The 16,990-nt window shown below is 32.7% G+C and overlaps 1 protein-coding gene across 1 annotated transcript in view; it reads left to right on the plus strand.

Annotated features, from left to right (window-relative positions):
* The first annotated feature begins 691 nt into the window (after nt 1–691).
* Nucleotides 692–16,990, plus strand: part of AstA-R1 (allatostatin A receptor 1) — a 301,561-nt gene continuing 285,262 nt past the window's right edge. The window contains exon 1 of the mRNA XM_089638274.1: nt 692–1,468. Coding sequence (XP_089494400.1) covers nt 692–1,468 — 777 coding nt within the window. The remainder of the gene's footprint in view (nt 1,469–16,990) is intronic.

Raw genomic sequence — 16,990 nt, forward strand, 5'->3', positions numbered from 1 at the left:
TTTCTTTTTGTTGCAGATATCTCCGGAAAATTATATTCACGTCTGAATATTTAACACCAGCCTGATCAAGAAACAACGAGAAAACTTAATTAAAACTTACGACGCCTCGGCGGAAGCCTCAAATTAAACGAAAATGGCTTTTTCCTGTATTTATGTTCGGTTATGTCATGAATAATTTACTAGTGTTTAATTTATGATTTTGTACTGAGAAGCGGATTAAAACTTTTAAAATTCATTGAAAACAAATTAATGATTTCTGAGTGGTTGGTGTGTGGTTAAAAATTAAGTGATAAAAATGTACGGCTATATCTCATATCAATATGCAGTACGATGGTGAAAAGTTTTGCATAGTATTTATATTTAAACTATATGAATTAAGTTACACGGAAATTAATTGTATTAAAACAACGCACAACATAGGCTAATTTTTAATAATATTGTAGCATTAAATTAGTGCTTACGTACTTATTAGATCCTTATTATTAAAGTGGTAATACCTAGATATTTTTTTAAGTAAGGTGTTTTAAACTATCCGTTTTAAATAAAGTGATATCTGTAAATTGTTAAAATGTCTACTCCGTCAACACCTGACATGCACGCGCTTTGCCTGAACTACACCAACAGCTTATTTAACAGTTCTGGTGTAGGAATAGCGGTCACACCGGGAACTGGCACAACAGGATGGGCAGAAATGTGCACAAATAACCTTACCTGGATAGACGAGTATAACCCAGGGATAGAAGAAGTGTCTTTAGAAAGAATCGTATCGAGAGTTGTGCCAGTATTCTTTGGTCTAATCGGACTCGCTGGACTACTCGGAAACGCTTTAGTTGTCCTTGTAGTAGCGGCAAATCCAGGAATGAGATCCACAACCAACTTACTCATCATCAATCTGGCAGTTGCTGACTTATTATTCGTGATTTTCTGCGTGCCTTTCACAGCGACGGACTACGTTTTAACAAGATGGCCATTTGGCGACGCGTGGTGCAAGCTGGTGCAGTATCTGATCGTTGTTACGGTACACGCGTCAGTTTATACCTTAGTCCTGATGTCGCTGGATAGATTTCTGGCTGTGGTTCACCCTGTTGCTTCGATGGCTTTGAGAACGGAGAGGAACGCTATAAGAGCGATTGGTTTAGCTTGGGTCTTGATTCTGACGACTGCGGGTCCGGTGGCATATTGTCACGGGGAAGTTCAGTACTGGTATCAGGGGAGGCCGCAATCTTCGTGCGTGTTTCTGGAAGGGGACTCTTGTAAGCGGCCAGCGTTTCAGTTGTCTTTCTTGGCTTCGGCGTATGCCGTGCCCTTGGCGCTGATCTGCGGTCTGTACGTGAGGCTGCTGGCGAGGTTGTGGAGAGCGGCCCCCGGAGGCAGACTTTCAGCCGAGGGGCGCAGAGGGAAGAGGAGGGTAACCAGGATGGTGCTTGTCGTTGTAGCGGCCTTTGCTTTCTGCTGGCTTCCGATACATGTAAGTACTAATTGATTCAATTTTTTAACAAGATTCGTTTGTTTATTTTATTATAGGAGGGACGAGTCTTACCATATCTTCGAACCTCATCACAAATCTTATTATGCATATCTCTGCTTGTCTGTGCTGGAAAAAATTCTCTTTTCTGAATAGCAGATATCCTATCATTATACTCTCATCTGAGAAACTTATATTACTTAATATGGAGTATGAATATAATAATTTATTTACGAAACAAATATAAACATGTGTTATTTATTACTCGGTGAAGTTCTCGGCATTGGTCGGCATTTCAGCGGTCAGCAGCGCAGCTCAGTATTGAACTTTTCTGCGCAGAGTCTTGCAGCATTCGGTTTATGTCGAATGCTTACCGACAACGGGCTTATGTGAACATCAATGTGTAAAATTTCATCAAGAAGTATCAAAATTCTACCCTAAAGGATGGGAAAAATGAATGTGGTTGAAATTTTTAAATCTTCACCTTCACCTTCCTCCTCCTCCCAGCTTTACCGTCACCTTCCTCCCGTTTAGAAGGTCAAGTGTGCGAAATTTTATCAATCTCGAAATAAAACTGTATATTTGTGTAAAAAAAAGTCACGCCTCCCGCCACAGACACTCTTCTTTGTATGTTCATAAAGAAAATTTATCATATGCGCATTATACATAAAGCATTAAACAATCATAACGGAGCGTAAAGTACTAAAAGATTTTTATCTTCTTCTAATATACAGGGTGTCCGGAAACTCGTAGTACAAGCGGGAAACTGGTGAATCTACATCACATTTGGAGTCGATTTTGTAGTATATATTTTTTTGATTTGAGCTATCGTTATCGAGTAAATCGGGTTAGAAGTTGATTTTTTTTTTTTTTTTTTAATCAAATTCTTATAAATTATTACTGAAGATCAAAGTACCCAACTAATTAAAACTATTTGAAAGTAAAACAAATGAAGAAACTCGGATTTGAAGCATTATTTTGAAATCACCCTTCATTTAATCCGGTGTAATCATAAAACATTTCTGCTCTGCAGGGTTAAAACATTTGTTGTTCAACCCTAAACACCAGAAAAAACTTTAACCCTAAAATAGCCGAAAAATATATTTTTTTTGTTTTTTTTTTTTTTTTGTGAAAATGCTCAAATCAAAAAACTTTATGTTTATTTGGGTTCCCCATGTGGTGTAGATTCTCCAGTTTCCCGCTTTTACTACGAGTTTCCGGACACCGTGTATAAAGTTCATTGTCCGTAGCGGACGTGGCGTGAATTGTATTTGTATACAAATCTACAGTTTTATTCCGAGGTTGATGAAAATTTGCACACTTGCAAAACAAGAAAAAAGTCGCAAGCCCGAGCAACACCGGGGGATTCAGCTAGTATTCTATACATACTGTTTGATGTACTCAACCTAGGAGACCTTAAGATTTCCATTAAGGGAAGCTGTAAGCATGGTTTTTTAAAAGGAAACCGCGGACTGAGCGTAGATTTTAAAGAGGTATTCACTTTGTAAGTTGAATAAAGGCAATATTAATTCCCGCAGGCATCGAATACGGCGGAATCCACAACTCCTTGTTGAATATATTCTGTGTGTGTAGTCAGCTTAAGCGTCTTCAATGAAAGTAAAGCAAGACGTTCACACGAGCCGGCAACTTCCTTCGACTCTTTGATGCTGTGTTCACCGAGTCTATACACAGAACACAAGGTGATAATAATATATCCGCTAAATTTCTTAGATCTCGGGGTATATAATCTTTCCGTGAGTTAATTCGAGCTTAAAATTAAATTCATTGGGTGAATTTTCAAACATATTATTATTAAAAATACAAAATTCGGCTTTGTTTCTGTGGGTAACTCTAATTGATTAAGTAGATATGAAATAATTTTATTTAAATTTTTAATTGATAAATAATAATTCTATACATGAAATGTGTATTTCATTCGTTTGAATTATTAACAGAAGTCGTAATTTTTCAAATTTAATAACGATGATCATTCAAAAGGCAAATTTCTGATCGTTTTTAAAATTGGAATAATTGTTTTTTAGTCAAATATTTTCTTTATAAATACTTATAGACTTAACAAATAATACAAATTTTAATATTCCGAGATTCTTCATACGTCTGCGCTAGTATTATAAAAAAAACCTTGTACCACCTCCTATTTTTTGTAGTAATGACTGCTACCGTGGGATTAAGTGGCAACAAATAAAAGTAAGGATGGGTTTATTATCTAGAAATAAAAAAAACATTTAAGAATACTAAAATGTATTACCACAATAAAGACAAAATAAAAAGGTAATTAATTAGCATCCTACTATATAAACTGTCTGGGAAAGGGCTTGCTGAATAGGTAAAATGAAGGTGTGATACCAGTTCGTTCTTGATGCGAAGTAGTAGATTCCGGTTCTTCACAGCAACTGTCCCAGTCTACAATTTATCAAAAAAATTCTCTTATTTGACCGGTCGGTGGCCGAGTTGACATCGCGTTTGGGTCCCACCCAGGCGTGGTATGTTCAATTCCTCGGCTGGCTAAGTCCTCCATCACAACACAAGCAACATTTTCAGCTTACTGTGGTGGTAGTAGGAGATTTTCAAATATTGTCAAGTTATTCGTAACCCGGGAATGTTTGTCTTTCTTTAAAAAAAAAAATTAAAAAAATAATGCTGTAGTTCAATGCTAAACAGCCTCATGCTGCTGGTCTCCAAAAGAGTCCCTCTTAACCAATCAAGGTCGACAGATTCCATCAGATTCCATCATTCCAATGGTAAATGCTTCATATGCAAAGCTGATGCTCACAAACATTGGCGAATGTGTTCGTCGAACCTTAGCCAAGAGGAATGCCTGCTGCTCTGGGCTAGTGATCAAAGAATGCCCACTGCTTCCAATGAAAATCACATATTCTTGCTCCCTCAGGTTTGGCAACTCTCCAAGTCAAAAATCCAGGGCTGTCAATTTGACCAATAGCAAAATGACAATGTGTAGGTACTTAAAGGTCCCACACACCAAGATCATAGATGCGATCTAAGTAAAGTGATGCACACACCTTGTTACAAATCTTATATATTTTTTGAATAGGGCATTTTTTATCTTGGGGCATATTAATTATTGAACCTGAGATAAGAATAATGAATTGTAAAAAAGACTTGCTCTCCAATAAAAATGTTATTAACGTTATGGGGGTACACCGGTGCATAAATATAATCAATGATGCATTCGGAACAAACACAACATTGAAGTATTGAAGATGCAATACATATTATATTTATGAATTTTAGTATTCAAATAGTCGGTATAATTAACAAGTATTTACGTATAATGCAAATATAAACCATTATATAAATTGAATATACAGAAGTTAGCACTATTGCTTAACTGTTTGTGTCTAAAAACATTGCAAAACTATTTGTGTCTAGACACCTTTGATAACATTGGTTGCTAAATATCAAATTACTCGATACCAATTTTACGGCTGTGTATATCATATAAGCCCCCGCATTCCCAATTTCTACCGATTTATAACAAGTTTCTCTTTAACTCTTTAAGTTTTCAAGTTACAAAAAAAAATTTTTGAAGATGATATCTATACATTTTTTATGCCAAAACGTTAATAATATGAAATTCCCTCGATAGAAAATAATCGCAAAGTAAGCACCAAAAATTATTTAAAACATGTTCTGTTATTTAATATTTGGTATGCATGGAAAATTTTACAGTGTTTATTTTAAATGCAACTAAAGCAACTGTCGAGAGATTTTTGCTCTATTTCAAACGGGTTTCGTTTTTTAATATTAGCGTGCTCCCTTAAACATTCGTATTTACACATCTCTGTTTCAAACTATCTTTGAACCGCTGCGCGGTTTTTTTAATATAAAATTTAAATATAGATTTCAAGCTAAAATACCCAACCAAACTGAAAACTATATTTTTTAATGATATTTACTATGATACTATTTATTGAAAAAATTTACTCTACCTTATATGTAAATATTATAAAATATTAAATAAAAAAATTAAAAATTCAATATTTAAAAAGCACTTAGATGAACTTAAATTTAAATAACAAGCGACTGATTTACGTTCGAACACAATCATAATTTATGATTTCAACCAAAAAAACTTTTTTTGCAATGTTTAAATTTGTATTTCGTTATATTTGCATTGTAGTCTCACAAAAACAAAAACTAAAATTAAAAATTTTCATCATATTTTTTTTAAAGTTCTTTACGACCTATAGTTTATAATTTAAGACACAAAATAAATACTGTAGCACATATCCGTGCTAGATATTTGGTTAACTTTTTTATTAACAAAAGAATAATTCACTTTATTCAAATATTTTGGCATCAAATCCAAATGAAAGTTTTGTATGAAAAAAGACCGAGCAGCTGTTCCTCTTAATAAGTAGCGCTAAAAATTGACAATGTATACATTGATCTCCGTCAAAAGACAAGAATAATTAACATTTAAATATGCACAAACCTAACTTACAGGTGAACGGCATGTAGCTTCTTGAAGCTGAATATTTAGAAATTTAATATTTGAGTAGTTCGATAGTTCAATATTAACTAAATGCAACGCTGCTGATATATACTGTATTTGAACAAAGGATTTAACCCCTTTCAGACCTGAATTAAAATTGGTAGTGGTAGAAAATTTTTGATCACGCACAAGAGTCCCAACTGCTCCCCATCGCATGGAGCCAATGAGACTATGGCATCCCCAATCGGGGAAGATGTGAAGCTGAAGGTAGTGGGGAGGAGAAGGAGATAGGGAGGAGGAAGGTGGATGAGTACCCGGTTGTTCAGATCTGGTAAAAAAACACGGCTAAAGCCATTTCAAGTAACGCTTCAATTCTGAATGGTAATCTTACACCAGGGCAATACTGAGAGTATTTTCCACTCTGGATGAACATATTTGAAGCTTGATAATAATTACCAATCTTGTGATTTTTTTAAAATTGTTTAAGTTTTTGCTAATTTCATTTACAAGAACATTAGGTCTCAGAAAGCATGTTTTACATTAAATGATTAATCTTAAACTGTACACAAAAATTTTAATATTTTTTTAATACATCACAAAAGAATCTAGAGAAAAAATCCGTTTGACATTAAACCAAAAAGATCACCTTTCGAAATTCAAAAATTGCTGCCGCCGAACTGGTAGCTAAAATTCTATAAAAAATAGCTTTTAAAGTCAGTTATCCTGAAAAGCAATTGGAAAAAGAATACCACTGTTTTTTATTCCCTCTAGATAGTTATATATTTGTTCTAAATAGTACAATTTACAAAGGGTTAAAATAGGATTATAACCAATTTCTGTATAAGTAACCACACATATGTGAATATAACGTGTTGTCAAATTATTTTGTGAAATACCAGAATTTTAGATATTTTCAATAAACAAATAGGAAGTCATTTACAGCAACGTTTCTCTTTTAAGTCAGAAACACAAAAACAGAGTAAAAAATTGCCCTAATTTTGAACAAGTGACTCTTGGAATCAAAGCCTACCGCTTTATTTATACGCATGTGGTTAGATTTAAAACCGAGAGTGAAATATTTGTCTTTGATGCAAACCTAATTACGTGCATATAACATGGTTAAAATCTTGATGTAATCTTCCGAATTACGAACCACGTTAATATTGTAGATTTTACAAATAAACACAATTCCCAAGCCAAATAAAATCAATATGAACTCTCTAAGGGAATGAACGACGGCAGACAAAACCACACGAAACCACACGAAGCCACACACAGCCACATGAAGTCTCGTGAAACCACACTGCACGTAGTCCCATGAACCGCCGTCATTATAATTGTTCCTAATATATTTGTTTTAAACTGCTTCCGATTCGTTTACGTTAAGAGAAGAGATTGGATAAATTTGATGAAATGCGTCAATGAATACTAATTTCCAAAGTACAAGATCAAGAATATACCTTTAATAAGTTATCTATGTTGTTTAGAGGCATTGCTGAAAACAAGATTCTTTCTAGAGAAATCCGAAATGACAATTATGTCAATAGAATTAATGTAATTAAAAAAATATCTTTTGTCAAATGCATGTTTTTTAAGTATTTATACCGATACGCGAAATGGTTTCCAAAATGATAATAATAAAGATTTCAATTGTGTATCACTCCTGGCAAATTCAATCAATTTTGAAAGATGCTCGATTTTTTCGGACTTTTCATGAATTTGCTGTATGACAAATCACAGTTTATACGAATTATTAACAACGTTTCAATATTGATAGAATAGTATATAGCCTTTTTTATTATGGTTATTGATAAGAACTGCGAACAAAGGTGTAGATATTATTATTATATATAGTAATTGAATATGGTCTTTCACCATTTTCAATTATTTGAAAATTTTATTTTATTTGTTTGCCTATGGGCTATCTACAACTGACGTTAAAAATGTTGGTCGTTAAAGCAGAATAGTTTTAGAATAGAAGCGGTGAGTCGCTCTGTTGATGCTTTGGCGCGCTCTGGTGGGAAGAAGTCCAAGCTCTTGGAGCATAAAAAGGTGCATGAAATTTCCCAGGAGTGTACTTGTTAGGCACATATAAACTTATCTCTTTTAAATAATTGGATTAAGTAAAGTTCGAGTGATTAAATTTTTAAAAATGTGCACCTAAAAAATATTTTTTTTGCGGGGTTCTGGGGTGTTGAAATCAAGCATTCCTGTTAAGGTTAAACGCAACGCTCGTTTTATTCTACGTGTTCACAGATGGCGTTAATTAATTCATTTGTTTAAATAAGTTTTGCAAGGTATTGATTTACAATATTAAGACAAATCATTTGTTTGCGCCCGTATATACGCAATATGAATATGAATAAATAGTTTTGTCCATATAAAAACTCAATTCTATCGAGAAAAGCATACAAATACAAAATTGGATTGAATCATCGGTAAAATATTGTATTTGTGTGCCTTTCTCGAAAGAATTAAGTCTTTAAACGAACAAAACTATTGATTCATATTCATATTGCGTATATACGGGCGCAAACAAATGATTTGTCTTAATATTGTAAAGCAATACCTTGCAAAAGCGTATTTAAACAAAATTAATTAATTAACGCCATCTGTGAACACGTAGAATACAACGAGCGTTGCGTTTAACCTTAAGAACAAGGATGAATACAGGAATGAATAAAATGTATATTCTCTCATATTCAGGTTCCGCAAAAACTCATTTCATACTGTTTCTATTTCTGGGATATGGTTTTGTTCAGAATGTTCCAAATGTCCATATAATAGAGCTATTATATTCCAGGACACTGCGAACAAGTGCATTATATATTCGTAACACTTACAACATAGGTTTGGTTTATATTTATAAGTGATTTTGCAAATTTTTAAAATCTTGAAAGATAATGTCAACTTAGTAAAAAGAGATACCTTTGTTTAAAACAAAAATAAATTCACCTATTGTTTGTGTATTTTAAAACAAGCAAGATTGTATTGAAAAAACCGGATAAACCAACTGGTTTCTCTCTGCCATTGTCGAGAGATTTATTATTCGATAGGTAGTTGTTTTTCTTTCATATGGATTAATCATATATATATAAATATTATTGTTTCTGAATTAACATAAACTTTCCTTTCATAACCCGATGAAAACCACACAGCACGTATTCCGCAACTCTTGCATCGTGATTCGTGGCTTCCATCCGATTCCTCTTCTCTGTTTATGTTCCTGGAGAGAGATCCCTCACTTCCGCCAAATAAACTACAGATTCCTATCAGATTATATTTAATGGAAATGCCGGAGGAATGAAAACATCCCAAGACAATAACAAATACGGCAATGGCCTCGGAGAAGTACACAGCCGTTGAAAGAAATCGACTTTATCTGTTCTATTGTAACTCTTTTCTTAAATAAACATAAATCGCAAAACCTACTTAAGACTCCGTATTAGGCGTATAAAAGAAGAAGAGGATGGTATGAAAGGGAGATAAATGTAAATAAAAATGTTCGAGGGAGCAAGAGAATACTGAAAAATAATTACACATTAAATAAAACCTGCATATAAATTGATTATACATTAAATAAAGCCTAGGTATAAAATGATTATACATTAAATAAAGCCTAGGTATAAAATGACTATACATTAAATAAAGCCTTGATATAAAATGATTAAACATTAAATAAAGCCTAGATATAAAATGATTTTACATCAAATAAAGCCTAGATATAAAATGAGTTAAACATTAAATAAAGCCTAGATATAAAATGAGTTACACATTAAATAAAGCCTAGATATAACATGATTATACATTAAAGAAAGCCTAGATATAAAATGATTATACATTAAATAAAGCCTAGATATAAAATGATTGTACATCAAATAAAGCCTAGATATAAAATAATTGTACATCAAATAAAGCCTAGATATAAAATGAGTTACACATTAAATAAAGCCTAGATATAAAATGATTATAAATTTAATAAAGCCTAGATATAACATGATTATACATTAAAGAAAGCCTAGATATAAAATGATTACACATTAAATAAAGCATAGATATAAAATGACTATACATTAAATAAAGCCTTGATATAAAATGATTAAACATTAAATAAAGCCTAGATATAAAATGATTATACATTAAATAAAGCATAGATATAAAATGATTAAACATCAAATAAAGCCTAGATATAAAATGAGTTAAACATTAAATAAAGCCTAGATATAAAATGAGTTACACATTAAATAAAGCCTAGATATAACATGATTATACATTAAAGAAAGCCTAGATATGAAATGATTATACATTAAATAAAGCCTAGATATAAAATGATTGTACATCAAATAAAGCCTAGATATAAAATGAGTTACACATTAAATAAAGCCTAGATATAAAATGATTATAAATTTAATAAAGCCTAGAAATAAAATGAGTTACACATTAAATAAAGCCTAGATATAAAATGATTATACATTAAAAGCTTATTAAAGACCCAAATCTTTATACAAATGCCTTAAGAGGAACGGCTGCGGGGCCTGTTTCATTAAATGATTTGACGCCGAAACACTTAAACATAACTAAATAATATTTTTTTTAAATCAAAATGCAATGTAAATGTCAGGTTCTGACATGAACTACTTTATTTGTGTTTTAAATTAAAATATATTATTCTATTATCTATAAAATCTATTTTAAACGATTTTAGAGGAAAGTTTTACATTTTTTGTGAAGTAATGGTAATTATTAAAAAAACATATTTGGCCCAACTACAATGCAAATAAATAATCTATATTTTATATTCAATCTTCTGTTTGATTTCGTAGAAAATTTCAAAGTTTTTTGTTGTTGTGGCCAGAAGTGTTTAGATGTGTGGTGGTGCGCAAATCTTTCGTTTGCAATTTGCGAAAGTTGCGGGAGGTTGCGGAAAGTGCGATAAAGACTTAGACAAAACAAAAACGAATTGAATTTGCCTTAGTGTTTGCAAGAGGAAATGAGTGGGAAAGGCCAAAGACTTACCCCTAGGTCTCGTCCTCCGTAGCCGCTGGTTCCTTTACACTTATCAGCTTGCATACAATTAAGGGCAATTCCCTTTAACACTCGCTCACTCAACACAAAAAAAAACAGTGACATTCACTGTGGCGGGTAAAAACGTTTCACTGGACGATGTGATGCTCCAAACAATCACAGCCGAGTTCGACATATGCGGGTATTCACAAAATGACACGAATGTTCGCGGTGACCAAGATGCAACATGCAACGATAATAATGCCCCCTGGTAATGTCAAGGAAAGGGGACAAGGGGCAAAGGGGGAGTGAAGGGTACACATTTTAAGGCTATTCAATTTTAAAACTTCACGCGCAACTATAGTGGTTTGAGTGGTCGAAGAAGTAGGGGACGCTTGAGAAAACTTTAGTCAGGACGCCTGAGGAAGACTCACTGCATTATAACTGCACTGGAATGAAATACGGAGTTGAATAAAAGTGAACATAATGTAGTTATTTAATAGTAAAAATAACAGTATAGAGTAGTAAATGGTATAAAAAGTCGGGGAAGCCCGAGGAAGAATTTAACTCTGCACTGGAATGAGATACGCAATCGAATAATGCGATATAATGTAGTTTTTAAACAACATGGCACGATCAAATAAAACAAATACATAAATGGTAATAAATAAATAGTCATCTTGTTCAATTTTTTTAAATAATATTATTTCCACCGTAAAAATGCACCAAACTTTCGGGAACACTGAAATTTATAACCTTAAAAATTTACTCAAAAACCTTTCACAACCCCGAACAACTCCGGGTACAGCTCAGGGTCGGCTGGTATAGAATGAAATTTAAAAATAAAAAAATTTAAAAATTTTTTTTAGCCCCTTATTATACATTTGAATACGATAAATTTGTGTTTCGTGTAATTTAACATTGATTCCATCAACATGCTTTTTCAATTAGTTATATTTTATTATATTTACGTAGTAAGTAGGGCAATAATATTTTTGATAATTAATTATCATAAACTCTAAAAACACTTTCCGAAATTGCCTCTAAAACGGTGAAAACTCGATTTAATGTTCTATATTTTATAATTTCAAACATATACAAATAAATCACAAATCCGTTTTAGATATTTGCTACACCTTTTGATCAAAATATAATTATTCAGTTTGGTCAAGTATTTTGGGCCTCAAACCCAAATTTAAATTTGTATGAAAAAGTGTATGTTTTTGAAATTTGATCTCGACCAATATGACGTTAAGTAAATAGATCCCGATGGTCAAGTTGGTTAAGACGCCTTTCCCGTTAAAACAAGATATCATATAGATAAATTTAAAAGAAAAAGGTGTTCATCGATCAATTTTATAGCATAGATCTATAGATTATACATGTAATATTTTGTTACAAACTAATTATCTATCTACCAAACAGCAAGCTGTTTAAAAATATATTTAGGACTTTTTAGGCGATAAAAAAACAGCAATATTAAAATAACATAGTTAGGCAAATAATTAACATATTTTGTTTAAGGATTGCCAATCTCAAATAAGCTGTAATTTTATGCTGCATAATTAATAACATACCCACCGTTGATTGCGTAATTATTTTAATTTGAAAAACATTCCTTGTTTTTGAAGAGATTCTGAGAAAATTATGGAGAAGGAAGCGAAAATAGTGGAAGTTTAACAGGAATTAAATTTCCACGAAACGAGGATTACTCAGCGGTGTTGTGAGAATGGACACAAAACAAAACAAAACGATTCCCACTCATTCGTTAAAATCCTAACTAAAAAGCGGAAAATTTGTGTGCTGTAGCAGTAGACACTCACGGCAAGCTTCAGCGAAATAATATAATATTTAACCCGGAATAATAATGTGCAAAGCTTTTCTATGTGATTTTTTTCAGTGCAGCTATTTACAGTTGAAGCATTCAGAAATTTAGCTTCATAATATGCGTACTTAACCCTTCAAGACAAATGTGCACACTTTTGGGAACAGCTCATATAGGTCTCAAAGAAATCTTTCTGTCTCCCTTATTATAATGAGAAATATGATATAAGCGGCGTTAATCAGTGAAAACAACGCGCTCTTACCATACAAGAGTTTAAATGCACATATCCATGAAACAAAAGATTCCGACTGCATTTGAAAAAAAAAAATATATATATTTTTACATGAAACGATAAAAAGTGAGATGACACTAAAGTTTATAATTCATTTATGGAGTAAAGTTTGTGTGTTTTTTTTACATTTTCAGTAATAACAGTTACAAAAAACGTAAGAAGACCCATTTTAAAAATTCGATAATACGAGGATTCAAAATTGTTTGGTCTATTATTAAGGCGATGCACTACGTCGTGTAATGTTTTGAATCGAGCCGCTATCAATAACACACCTTACGTAGATGACGATAAGGCTAAAATTCCCGCTTAACACCATCCACCTTTTTTGATTTATTCACGAAAAAAACATAGCCAAAAAGTGCCTTTTATTTAATTTTGTGGATGCTCAGGCACAAATATTGAAATTTTTTTAGATCATTTTATAAATAACTTAATTTTCCATATTATACAATAAAACCATAACCGAAAATGGGTTCATAAGTAGGAGTTTTCATAAGCCTTATACATTATTTTTTCTGGGCTTATAAAAAGACTTATATAACAAATACTCGAGTATTTCAAAGGCCAGGATGTGTTCTACTCGCAGTATTTAATTAAAGCATCTGAAACATTTCTAGGCGATCAAATTTTCAAACCAAAAACACGTGATTTTGCATTACTACGTAGTGCATCGCCTTAATAATAAAAGGTGAAAGCGTATTTTATCACCTATCGAAAACAGTTTTTAGTATTCGGATACGTTTAAAAATATTCCATTTATTTCTATTATTTTCTAAGGCAGAAATAATTTGACCTTCTGACAGAATGTGCGAGAGGCCTGAGGGGTTAATAACCTTACGAGAGGTGCTACGTAGTTTTTTCCGTACAAAGAATAAAGAAACTAATATCTTTTAATCGGCCAACAAGAAAAAGATGTCTAAATAAGATTGTCGAAACTCAGCTGAAGCAGGGAATAACTAGTAATTTGTAACAAATTCTTTAAGCTACTGTCCAAGAAGTATGCCATGTTCATGGTGGGAGTCAAAAAGCTCCATGTTTTTTTGAGTTCTGTAGAGGCAAAAACTATTCGGCTAAATTTCTCTCTAATGAAAATTCCGCACTAAATCAGAGTGACAGTATTTGCATCGCACTGAAAGAATCCCACTATAGTCCAAGCGGTACCCTACAGATCTTCATAATAGAAATTGATTTTTTAATGGGCGCATTATTTAAACTGTATCATTTTTGGAAGTCTAAAATTGGTTGTATACGAGTAACATGCGCTATGTTTCATTTATTGATCTCATAGCAAGCTTTTCTCACTAAAAGCTTGTACTTTTGAAATTAATTAATTATGAAGTAACGAAAAGAGGAATGACTTGTGGATATTTTTTTATTAATACTTTCAGCTTCACAAATCCTAAAATAATAATATCATATTTTTTCATGTTTTGAAAATTTTTAAAATCCATAAATATTATCACTTACATTAGAAAAGAGTAAAATATTGACTTTTCATACCATCGTCTCAATGGGACGATTACGGAAAAGAGCAAACAAAACATTACATTTCACATGAAGGTACGTAGATGATGGACAGGTAAGTGAATTTATAATTTATTACATTGGTGTAAAAAAAATTCTCTTCATCTCTCCACACAAATTCTTCAGAATTTAATAATTTTCTTTCAACATAATTTTCTTCCTATTTAGTATTCGTCAGACGAAATTACCAAGCCATTTTAAGTACATAAGTAATAGATACATTAACTTTGTTTAATTTAATACTAAGAACGATGTAATTTGTAGTAAAATATTCTACGAATCTCCAAATAAATAAATGACGGCAAAATAAAATAAATAATGGAAGGTTGATTTTTTCAGCTTTTCTTCTGACGGTGGGCGTTTTTTCTTTTCTTTCGCATACCTACATTAAAAGACATAATGTTTCAAGACACCGTAAACCTTCGACAAGCACCTCATTAAAATATCTTTAGGGCTCTTTCTTTTTTCTCGGCATCCGTTTCCCATTATGCTAAGGGTAACATAATATGATGTCTTTGGCCCATTATCTTCTCATTTTAATAGCAAAAATAAATGTGTTCACAACTACTTTCATAATGGAAATTATTTTCTATGAAATTTCCCACGTCATGTTTAGTGTGTTTTTTTTAAATTTCAATCAATAATATGAATGAAAACGTTATATTTAATTTCATACCTACAAATAAAATGCTACCAATCTCTTTGTTTATAGCAGTGTTCTAAAATTTAATAAAAGAACTGCCTTTGACTATCTTAGGACGCGTACATTCGGTCGACCGACGAGCTGGACCGAATCGCGTGGCTCTACAGCTCTTCATTCAAGCACCTACATGTTGACCAACGTAGGCAACCGACCGACGTACGCGACCGACCGACGTACGCAACCAACCGACGTACGCGACCGACCGACATGCGCGACCGACGTACACGTTGCACTATTTCCAGCCTTGTTTATGTCAACGAAACTGCAAATGGAAATGCGCCATTGCTATCGTGAACTTGAAAATAAAAAATTAACGCGACCACGTGATTAACATGGTTACTTATGCGGTTTACCATTGTTCATCTAACTGAGTACACTACAAAATACTAAAATTCTTTCTTTAATCAATTTCATTAGCCTGTTCTTTTTCTGTTTTTTACAAATTTACGAGATTGCTTTTCTTTCAAACCGGTATATTAAAAGGAGGCTGATTCTACATGATTTTACAATTAAAAAATATAATTTACTTTTTTAGAAATTCGAATATTTTATCATAATTTTTAGGTAAAAAAAATAAATATTCTTTCATGGAAAAATATTTTTGTATTGGAAAACAAACATTGGAATTTCGAAAAAACTTATTTATCTTCAATATTTCTACCATCATCTACCATCACCTCCCGAAGTAAGCGCACTTTACCCCCGGGCACCCTGTATATTATAACACACTTCCGCAGATTATCCATTCAGTGTTTAAATTCAATTATCAAACCTTTCTCTTCGATATTTTGACAGAGGTGGCCTCAAAATCTCTTAAAATCACCCTACGTAATTAATAATAATTTCCAGCGTTAATAATGCCGTAACAGCATTACCTCTGGGTTGCGCCGAACGCCTTTACCAACCGACGGGTTTAAATTGACTTACGTATCAAGAGACATGCCTAACCTTAAACGTTCCCAAGCGATGATAAATTACTGTTTGCGGTTTTGGTTCCAGTCCTGTCGATAGAGAACCGTTCCTTCAAAGGGAATTAGTTCACTGGTCCGATAAATTAATGCTATGGGATCTTACTGAAGGATTATCAATAAGGGTTATTAAATAATAGCAGGTATCAAATTAATTAGCATTTACAAGAAACTGTTACTGAATCACTCAGGTAACAGAAGTAACTAAAAGGTGTTTGTTGTATAATGTATTTTTTCCATACTTCTTCTAAAGGTGCGAAATAGCGTTGTCTCTAATTGTCCATAGATGATTATTAGCCTTGCAATAACTTAGCAATTAGATTCTGTAAAAGCCTTCTGACGCCCAACTTTGGATTAGAGGTGGATCCTATGAGTACTTTTCGTTACTGGGTACAATGAGTACAAGTACAAACAAATACCTGTTAAAAATACCGGTGAAAAAATACTCAAAAGTATTTAGTACCGACCTAAGAATTGATTCAGAATAAGTAATTTCTAAACTACACTCACATAAATTCTGCCCACATATTCCCCAAAAATTTTCTACGTAAGCTTGATTCCCAATCCTAAATCCATGGGGGGGGGGGGTTGTTACGTTTCCCCACAATAACTAGCTACGAAATACTCTGTTGAAAAATTCCCCACGTTCACAGAATATCATAATAAAAACCATTCAAAAATACCTACTAAAAATACCCATCAAAAATAGCCATCAAAAATACCCATTAAAAA

This window comes from Hesperophylax consimilis, chromosome 12, assembly GCF_061612785.1.
Source record: "Hesperophylax consimilis isolate HC1 chromosome 12, BYU_Hcon_1.0, whole genome shotgun sequence".
In the NCBI taxonomy this organism is placed as follows: Eukaryota; Metazoa; Arthropoda; class Insecta; order Trichoptera; family Limnephilidae; genus Hesperophylax; species Hesperophylax consimilis.